Source organism: Schistocerca serialis, chromosome 9 (assembly GCF_023864345.2).
Source record: "Schistocerca serialis cubense isolate TAMUIC-IGC-003099 chromosome 9, iqSchSeri2.2, whole genome shotgun sequence".
Lineage (NCBI taxonomy): Eukaryota > Metazoa > Arthropoda > Insecta > Orthoptera > Acrididae > Schistocerca > Schistocerca serialis.
The window spans coordinates 350033343-350054112 of NC_064646.1; the positions used below are offsets into that span (position 1 = coordinate 350033343).

A 20770-nucleotide genomic window follows, 5' to 3' on the forward strand; every position below is an offset into this window, starting at 1 on the left:
GTACGAGCTCTTATTTCCCTTATCTTTGAATGATGATCATTATGTGATTTGAAAGTTGGTGGTAATAATATATGCTCTACATCCTCGGTGAAGATTGTATTTCGGAATTTAGTGAGCAGCCCCTTCTGTTTAACGCGTCGTCTATCTGCAAGTGTGTCCCACTTCAAACTTTCTATGAGATTTGTAACGCTCTCGCGATGGCTATCATTCATCATTCAACATTGATGTTTTGGGGTTGATTATATTGGCTATCAGTATTTGATAGCGTCACACATATCTATACAGTAATCTCTTTAAAAAGTCTTTGTTTGAAAGTTGGCAAAGTTCTCCGTCTTGTTTATGTTTGTATTAGTAGCTCGGTACCTCAGCTATTTGATGTATATTTGACCCATGATGTTCTTACCATATTTACACTGATTTTACTGTCAATCAGAACTAATTATCTGAGCCTGAACTAAAAGAAATCACTTCATCACATAATCTCCATTGAATCCTCCTGTTGCCACAATCCACTCAGGTAAATATCAAATTTCAGGCATCCACCTTAATAGTACATGCCCATCTGAGATCTGTGTCATAAATTGCCCCTAGGTGAATAATGTAGTCACTGATATCTCTTCCTGAGTTGTAACAGAAATCCTCTGCAACAGTTGATGAGGGTGTGTAATTATTGTTTCAAACCAAGCAAGTCATATTTTGGCTGTACCTATCAGTTTATTTCCTAGATGTACTGAAGCAATGATTTAGAGTTAATTCTTTCACAGTGGTTCGAATAACATTACTATTAATTGAACTGAGCACATGTAAACTTCAACAAAATCTTAAGTGAAACGCATTTGCTTACGGACCTTTGTAATCATAAGAGAGATGCCCTACTAAAACTCACACATTGCTCCTTTCACTCTTTCAGACAGAATATAAGTTTGTGGTACTGACACATTTCACATTAACCTGTATAACTTCAGATACAACAGATGGTATTTTGATAGATATTTTCTATCACATTGCATGTTTTGTGGAATGTAAATCTTCATACCATAACCACACATCAGGTTGTAGCACCTTAAAATTTTTTGTAGCATTAAAAATGCTACAAAAATGCGTTTGCCACGAAGACCTAGGCTGTGGGGAGGGACCGTTTGATGTGGAATGGGTGGCAGCTGTCATAATGGAGGTACTGTTGGTTGTTGGTGGGTTTGATGTGGACGGATGTGTGAAGCTGGCCATTGGAAAGGTGGAGGTCAACATCAAGGAAAGTGGCATGGGATTTGGAGTAGGACCAGGTGAATCTGACCTAGGTCTTCGTGGCAAACGAATCTGCTCCAGTCCGGAATCCCTGAACCATTACACCAACAACCTGACAACAGCTTTCGCATCCCGCAACTACCCTCCCAATCTGGTACAGAAGCAAATAACCAGAGCCACTTCCTCATCCTCTCAAACCCAGAACCTCCCACAGAAGAAACACAAAAGAGCCCCACTTGTGACAGGATACTTTCCGGGACTGGATCAGACTCTGAATGTGGCCCTCCAGCAGGGATGCGACTTCCTCAAATCCTGCCCTGAAATGAGATCCATCCTTCATGAAATCCTCCCCACTCCACCAAGAGTGTCTTTCCGCCGTCCACCTAACCTTCGTAACCTCTTAGTTCATCCCTATGAAATCCCCAAACCACCTTCCCTACCCTCTGGCTCCTACCCTTGTAACCGCCCCCGGTGTAAAACCTGTCCCATGCACCCTCCCACCACCACCTACTCCAGTCCTGTAACCCGGAAGGTGTACACGATCAAAGGCACAGCCACATGTGAAAGCACCCACGTGATTTACCAACTGACCTGCCTACACTGTGATGCATTCTATGTGGGAATGACCAGCAACAAACTGTCCATTCGCATGAATGGACACAGGCAGACAGTGTTTGTTGGTAATGAGGATCACCCTGTGGCTAAACATGCCTTGGTGCATGGCCAGCACATCTTGGCACAGTGTTACACCATCCGAGTTATCTGGATACTTCCCACCAACACCAACCTATCCGAACTCCGGAGATGGGAACTTGCTCTTCAATATATCCTCTCTTCCCGTTACCCACCAGGCCTCAATCTCCGCTAATTTCAAGTTGCCGCCGTCATACCTCACCTGTCATTCAACATCATCTTTGCCTCTGCACTTCCGCCTCGACTGACATCTCTGCCCAAACTCTTTGTCTTTAAATATGTCTGCTTGTGTCTGTATATGTGTGGATGGATATGTGTGTGTATGCGAGTGTAACCCGTCCTTTTTTCCCCCTAAAGTAAGTCTTTCCGCTCCCGGGATTGGAATGACTCCTTACCCTCTCCCTTAAAACCCACTTCCTTTCGTCTTCCCCTCCCCTTCCCTCTTTCCTGATGAGGCAACAGTTTGTTGCGAAAGCTTGAATTTTGTGTGTATGTTTGTGTTTGTTTGTTTGTTTGTGTGCCTATCGACCTGCCAGCGCTTTCGTTCGGTAAGTCACCTCATCTTTGTTTTTATATATAATTTTTTCCCACGTGGAATGTTTCCTTCTATATATATATATATATATATATATATGCGGAAAGACTTACCTTAGGGGGAAAAAAAGGACGGGTATACACTCGCACACACACACACATATCCATCCACACATATACAGACACAAGCAGACATATTTGTCTTTAAATATGTAAGACATATGTAAAGGCAAAGAGTTTTGGCAGAGATGTCAGTCGAGGAGGAAGTACAGAGGCAGAGATGTTGAATGACAGGTGAGGTATGAACGGCGGCAACTTGAAATTAGCGGAGGTTGAGGCCTGGTGGGTAACGGGAAGAGAGGATATATTGTAGAGCAAGTTCCCATCTCTGGAGTTCTGGTAGGTTGGTGTTAGTGGGAAGTATCCAGATAACCCAGACGGTGTAACACTGTGCCAAGATGTGCTGGCCGTGCACCAAGGCATGTTTAGCCACAGGGTGATCCTCATTACCAACAAACACTGTCTGCCTGTGTCCATTCATGCGAATGGACAGTTTGTTGCTGGTCATTCCCACATAGAAAGCTTCACAGTGTAGGCAGGTCAGTTGGTAAATCACGTGGGTGCTTTCACATGTGGCTCTGCCTTTGATCATGTACACCTTCCGGGTTACAGGACTGGAGTAGGTGATGGTGGGAGGGTGCATGGGACAGGTTTTGCACCGGGGGCGGTTACAAGGGTAGGAGCCAGGGAGCAGGGAAGGTGGTTTGGGGATTTCATAGGATGAATCTCTTGGGCAAATGCGTTAAAATTTTTCTCATATACTATTTAAGTGATGTATACAACAAAACTTGCAGCACCTGAAGACGATGGCTGTTTCAGTCGTTGAATTATTGTACATAAAACGGAAACAACAGTTCAGCAGAACATCCAGAAGCAGACGATTAGTGTACCACTATTCCCCCTTACTATACAATTCAGCCATGTTCTGTGGAAACAACTACTGCCTTTATGTCTGTGTCCATTTCACATTAGAGTGCGGTATCTTTTACTTTTATGTAACTGATGTATTTTTGCAAAGGTACCAGGCCTAAGAAGTCATTGTGATTAAGTAGTTTGCTTTAGTTCTTTGCAAGAGGGTTGTGTACAGGGCTACAGTTCAAAACCCACTAACTCTTACTTTATAATGCATAATTTTTTTCAGTGGTCACATTATGTAATTTATATGGCTTTTGAGAGGTAATATAGGGGGAAAAAAGTGCAGTTTCATGAAGTTGTTGTGAATTTCGCATGTTATTTGGCTACTTACTATTTGTAATTGAATTTTCAAGGATGAGGAGAGGCCTGGAAATTCCAAGTCAATCCTCAATAAGTAATGATGTGAATGACATTATTCATTATCAGTAATGTATTAGATCACATTAAGCCAGACCACAACAGTAATGTACTATTACTTGTCAGATGTGCTCTCGACATCACACGTTGCAGGATAGTACCTGTCAGAAAACATAAATTGACACTTCAAGCAAGTACACTTCGTTTTTTCATTGTATTACCTCTCAGATGTCATATAAATTAAATAATATGGCCAGCGATGCAAAAAAATAGTTAAAAAATGAGTCAAACTGTTGCATGATACACTCTTGTCTTACAAACATCAAACACTAATCACTTAGCCACCATGAACTCTTAACGTTTGTCACCTACGCACAGATACATAAGCCACATAATAGACGCGTAAAGCGTCTCTTGCGATTTTCTTGGAATTGCTGGAGTAGTACACCTTACTATTTGCACATCACGTTGTTTTCATGGCCTACTAAAATAAATCCGTAATCCCAATGCCATGGCCGCATCTTGTAAGGAATTAACTTTTAAATGAAGGAAATTTTCACTCTGCAATGTAATGAAGTCTGTAATGTACCTTTCTGACAGGTTAACTGTGTACACTGGATAAGGACTCAAGCTCAGATTTTTTTTTTATTTTTTTTATTTTTTTATATATATATATAGATTGGCTGTGAACTAACGAAATTGAGCCATCTAGGCACAGACCTCATGGCCTTGTACAAAGCTTTACTATTTCTGTACCTCTCTCTCGAATGGTTACATTGTCTAAAGAGACACTTTTTCATGCCTAACTGGACTAATAACTGCACAGGAGGGCATATCCAGAACCTATAAATTGTTCCTGGAAGCTTAGTATTGGAATGGTGTCTCCAAATTGACCACATATATTGCCTTCTCTAGTGTTGCTGAAATGTTGTAGTGCCTCATATCCAGAGGTCTTGACGTAGACATCAAAGGGACATTAAAATCTAGCACCCCTTCCTTGTTCTTTGAATGAATTTACTATATAGTACAGTGTATACTATTGTGGAATGTCTTGACAAATGGAACTGTGTACCACATAGAGGAAATTCACATTCCTTGCATTTTGGGGCAACACTCCAACTGAGCTGCCCAAGCACACTTGATAAACAGATCAAAACCACTGTCTGCTATTGTCCTCTCAAATTGTTTGAAGCTCCTTCGTGCCATTCATGAATACCTTGTTCACAAGGAAATTTCAATTCCATGAAAAACTGTACTTCTCTTCTTTATGGATTTTCTTATCTTGTTTTGGTCCTAACAGTAGAATTCACCATACAGCAGAGGCACTGAGCTGTAAAAAACTTCATAAACGTAACTGGAACATAGTACATAGTAATGCAGCTTGTGAACTTGAGTTCCACTTCAGAGAACTTTCATTGTATGGTCCATCTGAGCTGCACTCAGGGCTTGGACTAGTACAGTTTGATAATCAGGGAGTTAGTCAGTTAAATAGCTAGTGGATCATTTGTACAATAAATGTTAATGACATGGAATGAGTCATTTTACATTCACATCACACAGTAGTTTGTAAATATGGCTATAGACTGAGTATTGACAAGTGTTTTTAATATCCATAGCATAACCATCATTCAGAGCTGCTTTATTTGCTCATTTACAAGCAACTCAATGGTATGAAATGCCAAGTTGTTTGATTGTATTTCAAGATCTGCATATACATTTAGAAGTCACCACATGGTATGTGTCACCGAATACATAATGTACCAGTACCATTAGCCGTCACCTCCCTCACCCCCGTACTCCTGCTGTCAATGTCCTTTATTTATTGAAGGTGCACAGTGAAAATGATCGACTGTTTTCTTAGATGTAATTTCAAATGTCTTTAACTTTATTATCATTGTGGGAGGTGTATCTAGGAGGGGTGATATGGGAGATGTATCGAAGGGGGAAATTGTCTTGACTTATCTCAGAATATCTTTAATTCCCCACTTATTGAGTATTTCTGTGACACTCTTGTTCAACTATACAAATGCATGATGGGCCACGCAGCTCTTCTATCTCTTCCGTGTATCATACTTGATAAGTATTCCAGACTAGCAAAGTAGTTAAGAACCTATTGGACATACATTTTTTGCAAGGTTCTTTTTGCAAGCATTATATTTCTGCAGGCTGCTTCTAGTGAATTTCAGTATAGTACCTTCTTTCCCCACAACTAAATTTATGTGGTAGTTCTGTCTTAAATCAATCCACATGGACACCTTTAAGTATTTGGTAGCGGTGACTGATTCTAGTAGGTGATTCTCAGAAGGTCTTTTCAGATTTTGCATGCATTACATGTAGGCTGTTACTGTAGCCACTATTTAGAAACGGACTGGGTTATATCTTAATTTATAGTGAAGTGCTTAATCCACTGACTCTAATGGCTAGTAAGCCTGCAAAGTGCAGTTCTCAAGAAACACAGTTAACTGACTGCGTAATATTCCTGCAAATTCTAGGTAATGTTAGCACTGTAAATCATTGTCCATCTCTTTTCATTACAGAGTCCTTTTAATGAACTATCCATCATATTTTTTAAATACAAAAAGTACTTTGAAGAAATCAACCCAAGTCGTCCTGATATATTACCAGTATTCCAGTGCAACACTTGCACTTGTCAGAGAAGTCATATTCCTTTAGTGTGCATCTTACTGTGTATTGCTTTCATTTGTATCACTAATTGGCTTTTTGCATACACATTACAGAATGGTGTATTTAATTTTGCTGGTGACTGTTGAAAGACACTGTAGGGCATATTCATTTTTAAAATTAATCACACTTAATAAATACTCACGTGGTATTTCCTCCCATAGGCAACTTTCCAGAACGTGTATCAGTATGACAGAAAATGTTGTCTGTAATAAGAAAAAAGTTACTTTAAAGTAATTTTTTGTAGTTTTCGCATTTAAAACATGTAGAATTATTTTATTGTAATTGTTTTGTAGCTTGTAGGTTTAAAAAGCAATGGAATGATAATCTCAGAGGTATCTGATGTAGCTTTGTGTCTTTGTTGTGCCTTTTTGTGAAGCACCACAATATTAAGGTTAACAATACTTCTATTTTAACAGTGTCTGTCAACTGCTAAATTTTCATGGGAACTATTTATAAAAATGCATGCTTTAGCTGGAAGACCTACATGGTGTGTAGAGTTAAAGACGTGTCTTGTATCATCTTTCTCTGTGAAACTTTGTAGATTTATTGTTATGTGTAGAAGGAGAAGATGGTTTTGAATCAGACTCGGAACACGAGGACACGACGGAGGAGGAAGTGGAAGATGTTGCAAAGAAAAATAAGGAAACAAATCCTTCGCAAGTGCGACCGCAGCCCATACAGCAGACGCGACCTTCGACTCGCCGCTCTATATCACAGCAGAGTGGAAGTCATCAGGCTGCAGAGCAAGCACCTGCACCAACACCTGCTGCAAGACCATCTGCTTCCACTGCCTCCACCCCTGCAGCGTCGACAACACCAGGTACTCAGTATGCACTTGCAAAAGCGGAGGTACTTCAGTTGTTTGCTTCCATTTAATTCCATAGTCATGTAAATAAATGCATTTGAGACAGAAAGTTTGCATAAACTCAGTGAAACAAGGAAAATCGGAACAGTAGAGATTGCCCAGATATTGGACATAGTTACTTGTGCACCTTGAGATAAACAAGCTTATCTGAATTTTTTATAAAGGGCTATCTTTTATCTAACCCTCTACTCAAACATCTCTGGAAGTGACTCCAACTACCACTATATTAGCGATCATTGTGGTGTTGTGTCGCGTCCTTTCATCTTGTATACTGTCATGTCAGACAGTACAGACTTGAGGACAGGTTGTCAGTGTCAGAGAAATTGGTGCAGTTGCAACAAGAGTTACAGATATGGTAAAGATTTTTAGAACTGCTACATCTATTGTGATGAGAACAACTCAAGTTTTATAATAAAACTGAGTATGAAAAATCAGTTATGGAGAAAAATCATAATCATTGACAGAGACTAAAAGGAATTAAAGTTGATTATTACATCTAGTAAGGTGATCATTGTCACAGAAAGTGACTGATGAGTTTAATATGCATTTAGAGAACAGCTTAATCAAAACAATATGACAGAAGCTGCACTACTGCAACCATAGTGCAAGAGCTGTTACTACAAAACTTTTTGTAATACAGGTGAATTCGAGGAGGGGGGACCCAAAAGCTATGTTACTGATGAATGGAAACACATAGGGGGGGGGGGGGGTGCAAATGTACTTTTACAGTGCCTGTGAATCCAGGTTGTGTTACACATGGAGAACATAAGCTCAACCATACCTACTTATTAATGTCGAGCAAGTAGGAGTTCTGTTGTAACTTGTACAGCCGTACCATAGTTTTCAGTCTGTGTTCGAGCCGCACTGCAACAAAATGATGAAGTATATACAACCATTCAAGGTGACTGTGTTCATTTGATCGACACATGTTGTTCTTCATAGGACCTTACATCTTCAAAGACAGTAATATCTCTAATCTCATAGCTGTAAATGACAAAGACTGATGAAATAGCATTACAATTGCAGGATTTAAACATTATGTGACTACAGTAATTGATATTGTAAAAACAGTGAATGGCTCATAACACTCATGTGTGCTTCTCAAGACATTCTCTCTGTGAGGAATGGTGTATATAATCTTCAGTCAGCACTTTTAAACATTGATCTCTAAGATGATCGTAGCTATTTTGGCTGTGCAAGGAGACTCTTATGCTGAACTAGATAGGTGTTTTGTTTAACCTGTATTTTATTTGTTGCAGCAAATGTAAATGGATTTCACTCATGTATGAAGTGAATGACAATTGCAGTTGTGTATAACTTATTTACATTCAATGATAAAAGTGTCAGAAACACTTGCCTGAATTGCCAAAAGATATGTGACTTCACATGAGTTAAAATTATTCTTGTATGTGACTTCAGCAGGAAGTGAAATGCTTCTGTATGATATTATATTCTGCATGCCTGAAGAATTTACAGTGCGTGCGAATGACTGAATTCACAAAGTTAACCCACAATTTAATTTTCAAGTCTTATGTTTGGTTATGTGAATTGTTACAAAGAAATAGTATGGACATACATTGTGCTGTTCAGAAACAAAACTGTAGTACTGGGTCATCAAAAGTATTCAGATGTTTCTTAGAAGACATCCAGGTTATTGAAGAGTGCTGAGTACAGTGCTGTATGTGCATTGAAGTCTACCAAAAATATTACTATTTATGTGGGACTTAGCAGAAAACACAATGGTTTCTTAGATAGTTATGCTGAGATTTCATTAGAGGCTCTTAATGGTGAAGAAAGTTGGTAAAACCTATTGTGAGCATAATGGTGGATAACATTGTGAAGAGTGAAGTACTTGTTAAGGCCTGAAAATCTTCATCTTAAAAATTTGCCAACTACCGTAGTAGAAACAACTTAAGCTTGAGAGACACACAGACAAAGAAGTAAAGAAACATTGGACTTGCACATTTTTTTAAACTGCAAGAGATAATTTTGACAGCAGTAAGGAAGAAGTAAGGACAGGGGAAAAGAAAGAGTAAGATCTGCAGATGCAAGAGGGCAAAGATAAGTTTCTCCAGGCATTCTATTATGGTAAACACAAGGTGGTAAGGAAGTCATCAGAATAACAATGAAACAATAGAACTGAATGCAAATAAACGGTACATAATCAAAACGCAGTTCAACAGTGGTTCAGCTAGTGAACCAGTGTGAAGCTACTTACAAACAAATACACACATCAAATAAAGTTTTGCATCACCTCGGTTCCGAGAGTTCCAGAACCTGTACAGAAAATTGCAATAGAGATCAACATAAACATCATTTCCGCCCTTTTTATTGCTCATGAAAACCACACATTGCATGTTGTACCACCATACTGCACAACTGAGGCACGAATTGTCGTCCATGAAGACAAATGCCTCGCCAATATACTGCCGATATGGTTACACTGTCAGTCGGAGGGCGGCATTCACGTATTGTACAGCCGTTACAGCACCTTCCATGACCACCAATGGTGTATGTCAGCCACACAAAATGCCACCCCAAAACGGCAGGGAACCTCCACCTAGCTGCACTCACGGGACAGTGTGTCTGAAGTTTTCAGCCTGACTGGGTTGCCTCCAAACACGTCTCCAATGATTGTCTGGTTGAAGGCATATGCGACACTCATTGGTAAAAAGAATGTGATGCCAGTCAAGAGCGGTCCATTCGGCATGTTGTTGAGCCCATCTGTACCGTGCTGCATGGTGTCATGGTTGCAAAGATAGACATTGCCATGGACGTCGGGAGTGAAGTTGCGCATCATGCAGCCTGTTGCACACAGTTTGATTCGTAACATGACATCCTGTGGCTGCACGAAAAACATTATTCAACATAGTGGCGTTGCTGTCACAGTGTTCCTTCCAAACCATAATCTGTAGGTAGCGGTCATTCACTGCATTAGCAGCCCATGGGTGGCCTGAGCGAGGTATGTCATCAACAGTTCCTGTCTCTTTGTATCTCCTCCACATCTGAACAACATTGCTTTGGTTCACTCCGAGACACCTAGACACTTCCGTTGTTGAGAGGCCTTCCTGGCACAGAGTAACAATGCGAACACTATCGAACCGTGGTATTCACTGTCTAGGCATGGTTGAACTACAGACAACACAAGCCGTGTAACTCCTTCCTGGTGGAATGACTGGGACTGATCGGGGGACCCCCTCCGCCTAATAGGTGCTGCTCATGCATGGTGATTTACATCTTTGGGCGGATTTTGTGACGTCTCTGAACAGTAAAAGGGACTGTGTCTGTGATACAATATCCACAATCAACATCTATGTTCAGGACTTCTGGGAACCGGGGTGATGCAAAACTTTTTTTGGTGTGTGTATAAGGCAATGTATTCAGGGATAAGAGTGGAAAATAGAAATCAATTTCAGTAGATGAGACCTGTTCTGGGACTTCCAGCCTGGCTTCACTTCTACACCAAAATAAACTTCTTTTTATACATATTGTACGATGCTGAGTAACTTCAAATGTCGTAAGTAACCCCTTTTCACTTTGTTATTATTCATGTTCCTTAATTGTCAATGTCAATCAGTATACACAGATACAGTCTTGATTTCAATTGATACAGTATCTAGTAAATTTCTTCTGTAGTGGTTGTTTAGCCCACCAGTACAACAAAACAACATTACACGGTATCCTGTTTTAAGTGAAACTGACAACATGGCACTGTTCATCGAACTGTGTATTCATATTCAGGAGATTTTCAAGATATGTACAAAAAGAGTGTAGGGCTATATTGTGAGACTGCACTTGAAGATGTACCGGTGGATACAGATATTTATTAAAAGTAAGCTGAAACGTTGAATGCTATCCATGCTTGAAAAGTGTTGATGATTTACTGGGAGACAATCCATTTAAACTGTGGATGAATCAGTTTAAAATTAGTAAAATATCACATTCATGGAGTTGTTTTAGCTCTTAACTATATTTTGATATGTATTTTTATGCTTACCATGCTAACAAGCTTTAATTGGCTGCAGATGACATTCGTATGTAAATTTGGGATTTACATATCAGACAGTTACAGTACACATTTGACAAACTGTCTGAATATCTATATTGCGTCATTTAAAATGGTTAAGGATGCCAATAACACACCAGTGATGAAATTTGAAATTAGACATATTTGGTTTTGGTTGATGCTGTTTGACACTTTTACTATGTTTGTCAATATTGCTTACCTTAAAAAGATTTTCGTACAAGTTGAAAAATAGAAAAAGATGTCTGTTCAAAATGTTGGAAAAGTGATTTCACCAAAAATTGATAAACAGTTCCACAGGATTGCCTTTAGAGTATTCTCTTATCCTTTGAATCTTGTTTCTTTAACAACCTATTCATTTCTGAAACTAGTCTGCAGTTCCGATATTACAAAAGGTTCCTGTGTCAAATTTTGATTTCTGTTGCAACTAGTTGCAGTATGGCTTAAAGCAGGCTGTTCTAGCCTGAGTGCATGTGCTAGGGAATCTGGGTGCCCATGGCCAGAGGGTGAGTAGGAATGGGCAAAAAGCTGATACAATCACAGTCGTGCCATAGATTACGCGACTATGTACCTTGGCCATTTGCCCATGGATGGGGTACACAAATGACTTACATATTCAACAGAACAAGATGTGAATGCCTTGCAGTGGTACGGCCTGTGGGTAGCCTATACCAGCCTGCAGGTGAGCTGACAGGTACTCGCAGGTGCCCATACCCCAAAGCCCAGAGTTGGAAAAGCCTTGGGTAAAAATTAAGAAGCAGAGAGTTGTCAGCAGGAGCCAAGAAGCTACACTAAAGAGTCCCAGAAATGAGCAACATTACATTTTTAGTACAAAAATTGTTAATTTTGACAGTATGAGTAGCCAGTGTACTTCAGGAATTGTCAATAATCTGTCTAAAGTTTAAGCCAAAATGAAACAGTGGAAAATCCAGGATAGAATGTAACAATATTATAAAAAGGATAATTGCTACTCACAATATAGCAGAGATATTGAGTCACAGATAGGCACAACAAAAATTCTGTCTGAAAGTGACCTTTTGGCCAGCAAATCCTTTGTCGAAAATAGAAAAACGTGTGCACATGGCCCCCCCCCACCCCACGCACACACACGTCCACAGCCTCTGGCAGCTGAAGCTAGACTGCGAGTAGCAGTGCGTGGTAGGAGAGGCACCCAGGTGGTGGGGGTGAGGAGGAGGCTGGGGCAGGGAGAGGAAGGAATAGCAGGGGAGGGGTGGGGGACGGTAAAGTGCTCCTTGTGGGAGTGTGCAAGGACAGGGTCAAGAGGGGGGTGGACAGCTAGGTGCAGTTAGGACTGACATTAAGGGTAGCGAGTACCAACCAGGAGTAAGTGAAACTAAAGTAGTAAATTACTAAGAGGGAAGGAAATTAGCACTTCCAGTTGATGGTATTGAACTAAAGGAATAAATTACTCCAGGAGTGAATTTATTTACTCTGTTACTGGCAGAGAGCACCATTGAAGAGTGCGTTAGTAACTTCAGGAGGAATTAAGGCCAAAGTTTACACGTAGGCAGTAGTAGGAGTAAAGCAAGAGACTAAGGTGCGATCTTTGAGTTCTGTGTTTTAAGTTTCGAATTCTATGGATTACCTGGACTTCGAAGAATATCTGGAGGTGAGGGAAGAGGTGAACATCCCAAGAATGAGGGTCGCAATGGACAGAAGAGACCCATTTGTGATGTATAGCGACAGTGATTTCAAAGGGTGTTTTAGGTTTCGTAAGGAATCTTTTGAGTTGCTGATGGGTATGCTGGAGCCGTTACTGCAGCATAATTCTGACAGGAACTGTGCTTTGTCTCCTAGGCTGCAACTTCTTTGTGGACTGCGAATCTTTCACACAGATACTTATCATATCGTAGCAGGGGATCTCATTAATACCCATTGTACTACTGCTGGAAGAGCTTGTAACAGTGTGATAAACCGTTTAATTGCCTTAAAGCCACTGTGTGTGTCCACGCCACAGAGCCAAGAAAATATATTGAAGAACAAAAGGGAATTCTGTCGAACTGGTGGATGCCTAAATGTCACAGGGGCCATAGATTGTGTACATTTACACTTACTTTGTCCTTCTGGAGCACAAACAGAACTACACAGAAATCACAAGAATTTGTTTTCTATCAATATACAAATTATCTTTGATGCCAATGTGAAGATTCTGAATGTGGTAAGCCATTGTCCGGGTTCCACACATGATGCATGCATTTGGGACAACAGTAGAGTTGCTACAGAATTTGAAAATGGACAGTATAATGGGTTGCTTGTTGGACTTAGTGGATATGCTCTCTTCAAACATCTTATGACGCGAGTGTTCTGAGCCCACACAGGAGCTGAAAGGGCTACAATAGAGCCCATATTGCTACCATATGTGTAATAGAGTGAGTGTTCATTGTTTGGAAGAAACGTTTCCAAATTCTCACTAAAACAATGTGATTTAAACCAAAAAGTGTGGGAATGTTATTGTGGCTGGTGCAGTTCTACACAACTTTGGAATAGAAGTTAGAGATATGTTTCACTCTGAAGCTGTGGAGGTGAATGACATTGAACAATGTGCATTTCAGCCAGAAGTAGATGCTGCAGGCCAAGCTGTCAGAAGGTCTATTATATTTACTTACTTTAATTAAAATTGTACCTAGTTTGCTAGTAAAATTAGAAGTTAGTGTAAAGACTTTTCCTTCTTAAATGAATAAATAAGCCACCGGACTGTCACTACTGCAGTGAAAAGTTACTCATTTTATTTATGTGTAAATTTATAGTTATGTTCTTCTTTTCCTTTTTCCTTAATTTTTTTGCTAGGGGTTTAACATTCTCATTTTATTTCTTAATTGGGTATAAAAATAAGTCATACAGTGTTTCGATTATTTACAAAAATAAAAACTTATAAAATAATATTGCAAATTCAAATAAATATTAGAATTTAAGAATTTACTAAGAAAAATTAATATCGATGCTGAAATGATAAACACAAATATTATGTCATACAAGAAATAAGAACATATTAACCATCTGAAAAAGTATCAAAGAAATAAAAGATGTTTCATAAATATGAATATTTTCTTATTTGTTCACAAAAACCCAAATTTCTCGAACACATTGGCTGCAGAACTGGAACCTGAAGTTTGCTCCATTATGTGCTTGAACTTATTCATAATTTCCATCTCTTAAGATACCCTTCTTCCATGATTCCTTTTTGTCTTTCTGTTAATAACATTTTTGCATTGTATTCTTCTCATACGAAAGGGATTTCTATGGACTGAAGCTCGTCTGCTTTTTTCAACAACTCTCAGTTGTTCACTACAACCACATGTTCTCTCCCTCCTTTGCTGGGTGCATTTTCTGATAAGCTCCCACCAGAGAATGCAGGCCGAGGTTCGTGACAATGAGATAAAGTTCCACCTTCAGCAGTTTCATTGCTACCTTCAGGGCAGTTATCATCATTGAAGTTGCTTGAAAGTGTCACATTATCTTCAGATGTGTCATTGTTGTTAACTCCAGCTATCCCCTCGAAAACTTGTGGGATCATGTCATCAACCATTTGGCTTACATTGTTGATCCTCATCTCACCTACCCCACCACCAGTTTGAAATTGTTCTTGATTACATTTAGCTTTCATTTTCTTAGCTTTTGCTTTATTATCCTTCCAAATTTCTCTAAGCTGCTCTTGTGATCTTTGTGTAAGAGCTTCTGCATTGTATTCAACGTGTATTTTTTCTCAAGCATCCTTTTTAGCATGTTGACATCATGCTTTTTAAATTCAGTAGTAGTTTTGCATTTTTTCATTATTTCAGCAAACTGCCCTTTCTCATTTTCTGGTATGTTTCTTGAATGTTTTTTGGCTACCTCCATGTTGCTGCTAGCTCATATCTCAAACTGGCACTTAAATTAATACGTGTCACCAACCAACAATGGACGATGCTAGCTGTAGATGGTGGGGTTAACAATAGATTCAACTATTAATAGTACTTTTCTTTTTCGCAACACACAGATATTTTCATTGATTAGTGCAATAACATTTAGATTTTCCAATTTTAATAATTCAATTTAATAATTCTTTCCAGCTTCTAAAATTATAGCAATGAACATAAATGACACAAAAGGTGATGCAGTAATGTCTGCCAACAATCAATATTTTCTGAGAGGGAATGTAAAGTCACGTGCCAGCAGTGTGCAGAAATGGCTAACTTCTTTAGTAAAAAGGCGTTACTACTTTAGTTACGACTAAATAAGTAAATAGAAATTGAGCTCTCCAACAGTTACTAAAAGAGTATATTACTACAGAAGTAATATACTAAAGTAGTTCAGACTAAAGAAGAGTTACTACAAGAGTAATTTATACTAGTTTGGTGCTCGCCACCCTAAATATCTCAAATTTTTTAAATTCAACCAACCAAATATGTCTTCACAACTACATTTTGAATACTTTATATAAATTATACACCAGACCCAACACTCAACTAAATGAAAATGGGAAACATCCTGAAATTACCTTCAAATTGTACTGTAGAACTGACTTTTAACAGGCTAGCATTGACCAAAGATGGTCCTGACCTTCCAGCTTGACATCTTATTATGTGTCCATGCCACGACTTGCTGAATTCGTAACTCTGGGACTACATGTTTCACTCTATTGCGTCACATAGAGGTCAAGAATGTTTCAGCTTCTGGAAACGACATCTTTTTGGATTTGAAATTTCAAACCTTTATTTCTCTTTTCCAGTGCAGAAAATGACATTTTCTCTTTCTGCTGACACCTGCAGTATAACATAGCCACTTTTTCAGAGTCTACTACAGAGCCTTCAAGTTACATATAAAGCTGAATGTAGTCTCAGCAAGCTGTTGCAAGTTTAGTTTGTCCATGGACAAAAAGTAAACTACTATTGTGATTAAGTTGTGCTACATAGAGACTTGTAGTATTTGAGACTGGGTGTTGTTCAGGTATTTACAGCCATGTATATGTACCACAATTGGAGAAAGAAAATGGATGTCCCAGCAATTGATGGTGAATACTGCATAGAAAGTATCACTGGTCCTTTTCTACAGCTAAGTAAGGACAGAGTATGGCCAGAACATAATTTAAAGACATTAATATGCAATTGGAAAATACATCAACAGAGTCGATGTTCATGAGGTTCCCAGCAGCACGTAATACCAAAATGGCTGAATAATGTGTAGATACTTGAGCATCATCACATATGTATCAAAACATCATCAGTTCAATGAAGACAACATTTAATTCATAAATAAAAATGAATATATGTGGAAGGAATCAGTCACACACAAACATTGATGTCAGTGTGAACAATACAAAGAAATAAATCCAAATTAACAGGTGTCCTTTTGTGACAAAGGAATAGAAAAGTGTCATTATATTATTTCTATAATTGTGTTATTGTATTTATGTCACAACAAAGAATCTTTCGATACATCACCACCTGTCAGTGGACTTATTGGGAGAAGCTAAATGGAGATTGCTTTTAAATTGTGCTAATCTGTTGTACAAGAGAGCGGATTGTTTACGTTCTGGCACTGTACAGGGATGTTTGATCACAGGTAATATCTATTCAGTCCTCAGTCTGTCACTTATCACACCAAAATGCCAAATTCCACTGGGATTCATAGTTAGCATTAAGCTAAGGCCTTCATATAACTGACTGCATATATCAGCTTAAAGTTCAGAAGAAGGCAATAGCATATTACCTCCAATAGGGAAGTGTGTATTAAAGAACTGTGGCTGTTGAAACCAACCTTTAAGTAGATAAAAACTTCATGCTCTGATAAATGGTGCTTCTGCACAAAAGTATTGTTTTACAACAAAAATGGGTTATTGTTGGTACAAATATTTGATTGAAATCTGCTGATTTAGTCGCCATTTGAGGAGAAATGTGCCTAGAGGCTCATTGAAGCAGCATGAATACTACATTCTGATGGCCAAGATTATTTTCATGTACAGAAATAAATGTTTTTGCTCACTATTTTCTCAAAAGGGATTTGGTTTCATATGTTCTAATTAATGTTTGTTAATTTACATAAAATCTCAAAAGAGTATCATGCGGGAAGAGTTAATGAGAGAGAACTAAAAGGGGAAAAAAACAATAGTATGTATAATGGCTATGTAGTGCAGGAACAAGATATTATATTTGGATAAAGTGACTGAATATATGGCTAATTGAAGCTTGTACATGAAAGTGCTCCACAGTACATAAAATTCTGCTTAGTTTTCAACATTGCTTATCTTTTTGCATTGGACTGTAGACAAACTTCATTATTCGGGGACCACTGGAATTTATCACAAATCTCTCATACCATGAAATGTGCAGTAGTTATACAGGATATAAAAAAGTATGACTCAGGCAATAACATGGAACCTGTACAGTGACCTCAGAAGTAAATCAGTTTGACTGTTGTGAAACAAAGTTCTTCCAACTCCTTCTTGCAAATTTTTTTTTTCCTTTCTTTTATTTAAAAAAAAAAAGTAGAGTAAACCAGAAAGAAATGTCTCTAGTTTTAACAGTATAATGAAAAGGTGAGTTGCTAGTCACCATATAGCGGAGATGCTGAGTCGCAGAAAGGCACAACAAGAAGAATCTAAGGACTTTGTCAAAATTACACACACACACACACACACACACACACACAGGCAAATGCAACCCAGTGCGTGAGAGTTGCGTTTGCATAGGTGCACCCGCGCGTGCATGCATATATGTGTGTGTGTGTGTGTGTGTGTGTGTGTGTGTGTGTGTGTGTGTGTTGTCTTTTTTTGACAAAGGCCTTGTAGGCCGAAAGCTGACTTTCCGACAGTCTTTTTGTTGTGCCTTTCTGTGACTCAGCATCTCCGCTTTGTGGTGAGTAGCAACTATCCTGTTACATTCCATCTTGGATTTTCCATTGTTATAGATTTTTAGAGTGTTACAATAGGATACAGAAGTAAAAGAAGTGCAAATAAGTGTGTTCCAACTTATTCAAAGTGTGCTCCAACTTATTCAAAATTTTACTGGTGCACTGCCTCAATTTATACATGTATCACTGAATGCTGACACAGGATGACAAAAGCACTTTTAGGAACAGGATATACACAGCACTCAAATAATTTAAAGTTGTGTGCATGTAATAATCCTCATCATGTGAAATGTTTTCAAATGCTTCAGATATTTCAGATGAGCATTGAGAATAGTGTGAATACTGACTTTCCTGTTGTATGCTACTGATCACATGCTCTGTTTTCCAGCCGGGTAATAATGTTAAGATACCGTAACATTTCGGTGATCATCACACTCATCATCTTCTGGTGAACTGTCAAGATTTGCATAGGTTCCAGTATTTTTACTAGTGGTGTGCCTCTTCCATATGGGTGTGAGCAACAGGGTCCTTTGTTGCTGGTCCACTTGGAGAGGGTGGAGGTGCAGTAATGGGAATGGCAGGTTGGCTGGAGGCTGTGCTTCAATTTCTGCATGGGCATTCCAGATGCACCTTGCATGCTGGACATTGCTGGAATCTGTACTTCTAAGGATTCCTTAATAATGGTGCCCTAGCCGGCTGCAGTGGTCTAGCGGTTCTAGGCGCTCAGTCCGGAACCGCGGGACTGCTACGGTCGCAGGTTCGAATCCTGCCTTGGGCATGGATGTGTGTGATGTCCTTAGGTTATTTAGGTTTAAGTAGTTCTAAGTTCTAGGGGACTGATGATCACAGATGTTAAGTCCCATAGTGCTCAGAGCCATTTGAACCATTTGAATGGTGCCCTAGTACTGTTGCTCACCATAGCAATGTGGCGTTCTCAAAGTTAAAAGTGTGCTCTGCCACTGCTGATTTCTCTGTATGTCCCAGCTCTGATGTGTTCATCACTCACCTGATGTGTTCTCCACAGTATTTTGAGATACAGTGCTGCATTTGTCAGATATATTGGTGGCCACATTCATTGTATATCCCTGGTATGTTCAGGAACTCTTTTATTTTAGATTGTGGTCAGAAGACTTTTGTATGTAATATTTCTCTGATTTTACTTACATGTGTTTGCACTATTCTCTTTTTTTTAGCTATTGTGTGGAATGAAGGAGTATAAACAGATGACTGTATTTCTTTCTTGTTGTTCTACTGTATTTGTGGGATAACTGGGCTGTAATTTGGTGTAAATTGTATTTGTATTTTTGCTGTAGTTGAATTCAAGAAAGTAATTTTGACTGGTAGTCTTTAGTTAGATTGGTAACACTGAGTGAGCATTTTATATGTTAATGTTATAATCATACGGTATGAGTGTAATTGATATTACTTGTAGTTATGGTTATCTGGTATCATCTTATGTCATTCTGGCATCTATTATGCTCAAATTTCTGTAGAGATGTTCTTTAGGTTCAATTTATTTCGTAAAATCAGGTGTGTGGGTTGTCAGTGTTATTGCCGTGTTATATATGAATCATTCCCTAAAACAAGATTATGTTTCTAATCATATACCTTCTCTTTGAAATCAATGAACATATTAAATATACATACTGACAGCCCTTGCTGTGGCACACATCGGTGAAGTCCTGAAGTTTTTATTTTATATTCTTAATTTTACTGTGGGACAGTGCTTATTATATACTATAAATTTGTGTTACTGCCATAAGACAAGAGATACATATTTCATGAAATATTCATATTATAAATAGCTTCTGTAATTTCACTGAAGATTGAAGGTAACATTAGGCATGGTACTTTCAGTTTTGTCTACCTCCAACGCTCAGACCGGAGATGCAGAATCAAGTGATGAACCTATTCAACCTGCTGGTTAGTAACAGTTCCATACTGTGATCTTGCTTGTCTAATAGCATGGATATAATGCTCTTGATCCCTTCATTGCTTCTCACCTAATGAATCTTCTAAATATTCAGTATAACTGCCACCATCATATGCTTTACAACTCTAACTTTCCCACTTCTGTTTATTTAAAATTTGATATGAAATTAATTTGTGTTACATAGTTAACCATGCAAGCCACTAACTCACATTATTGCTTAGTTAAGTGCATGACCTTCATAGGTAAAAAATTATCGCAGTTTCCAGTGTTACACGCTGCTTATGCCAATTATTACACAGGAAGTTTAATGCGATATAGATTAGCCCAATATTATTGAAAGGAAAACCTTGTTTCCTTTCAAAATGGCCAACTTGCTCTTTTAACATTTGATTGTGTAAACATTTTATTAGTTTTGGTTAGTGTGCATGATTTAAAATTTAGCATTTTTTATGAATACTTAGTATGAGACAAGCATACTAGACAGTTTGAAGAAAGAGTGGGAAACACGAAAGCAAAAAATTTCTTGAAAGTGTAAAGTAACTAATACACATTTCATTGCTTTTTTAACTTGCACTTTTTCTGTATTTTCAGTTGTTAGAAATTATTTTCT

At 38.6% G+C, this 20770-nt stretch overlaps 1 protein-coding gene across 2 annotated transcripts in view; it reads left to right on the forward strand.

The window, feature by feature from the left end:
• Positions 1 to 20770, forward strand: part of LOC126418486 (peregrin) — a 259171-nt gene that overhangs the window by 131330 nt on the left and 107071 nt on the right. For both annotated transcript variants that reach the window (XM_050085261.1, XM_050085262.1), the window contains exons 14-15: positions 7049 to 7309; positions 20085 to 20150. In XM_050085261.1, coding sequence (XP_049941218.1) covers positions 7049 to 7309; positions 20085 to 20150 — 327 coding nt within the window. The remainder of the gene's footprint in view (positions 1 to 7048; positions 7310 to 20084; positions 20151 to 20770) is intronic.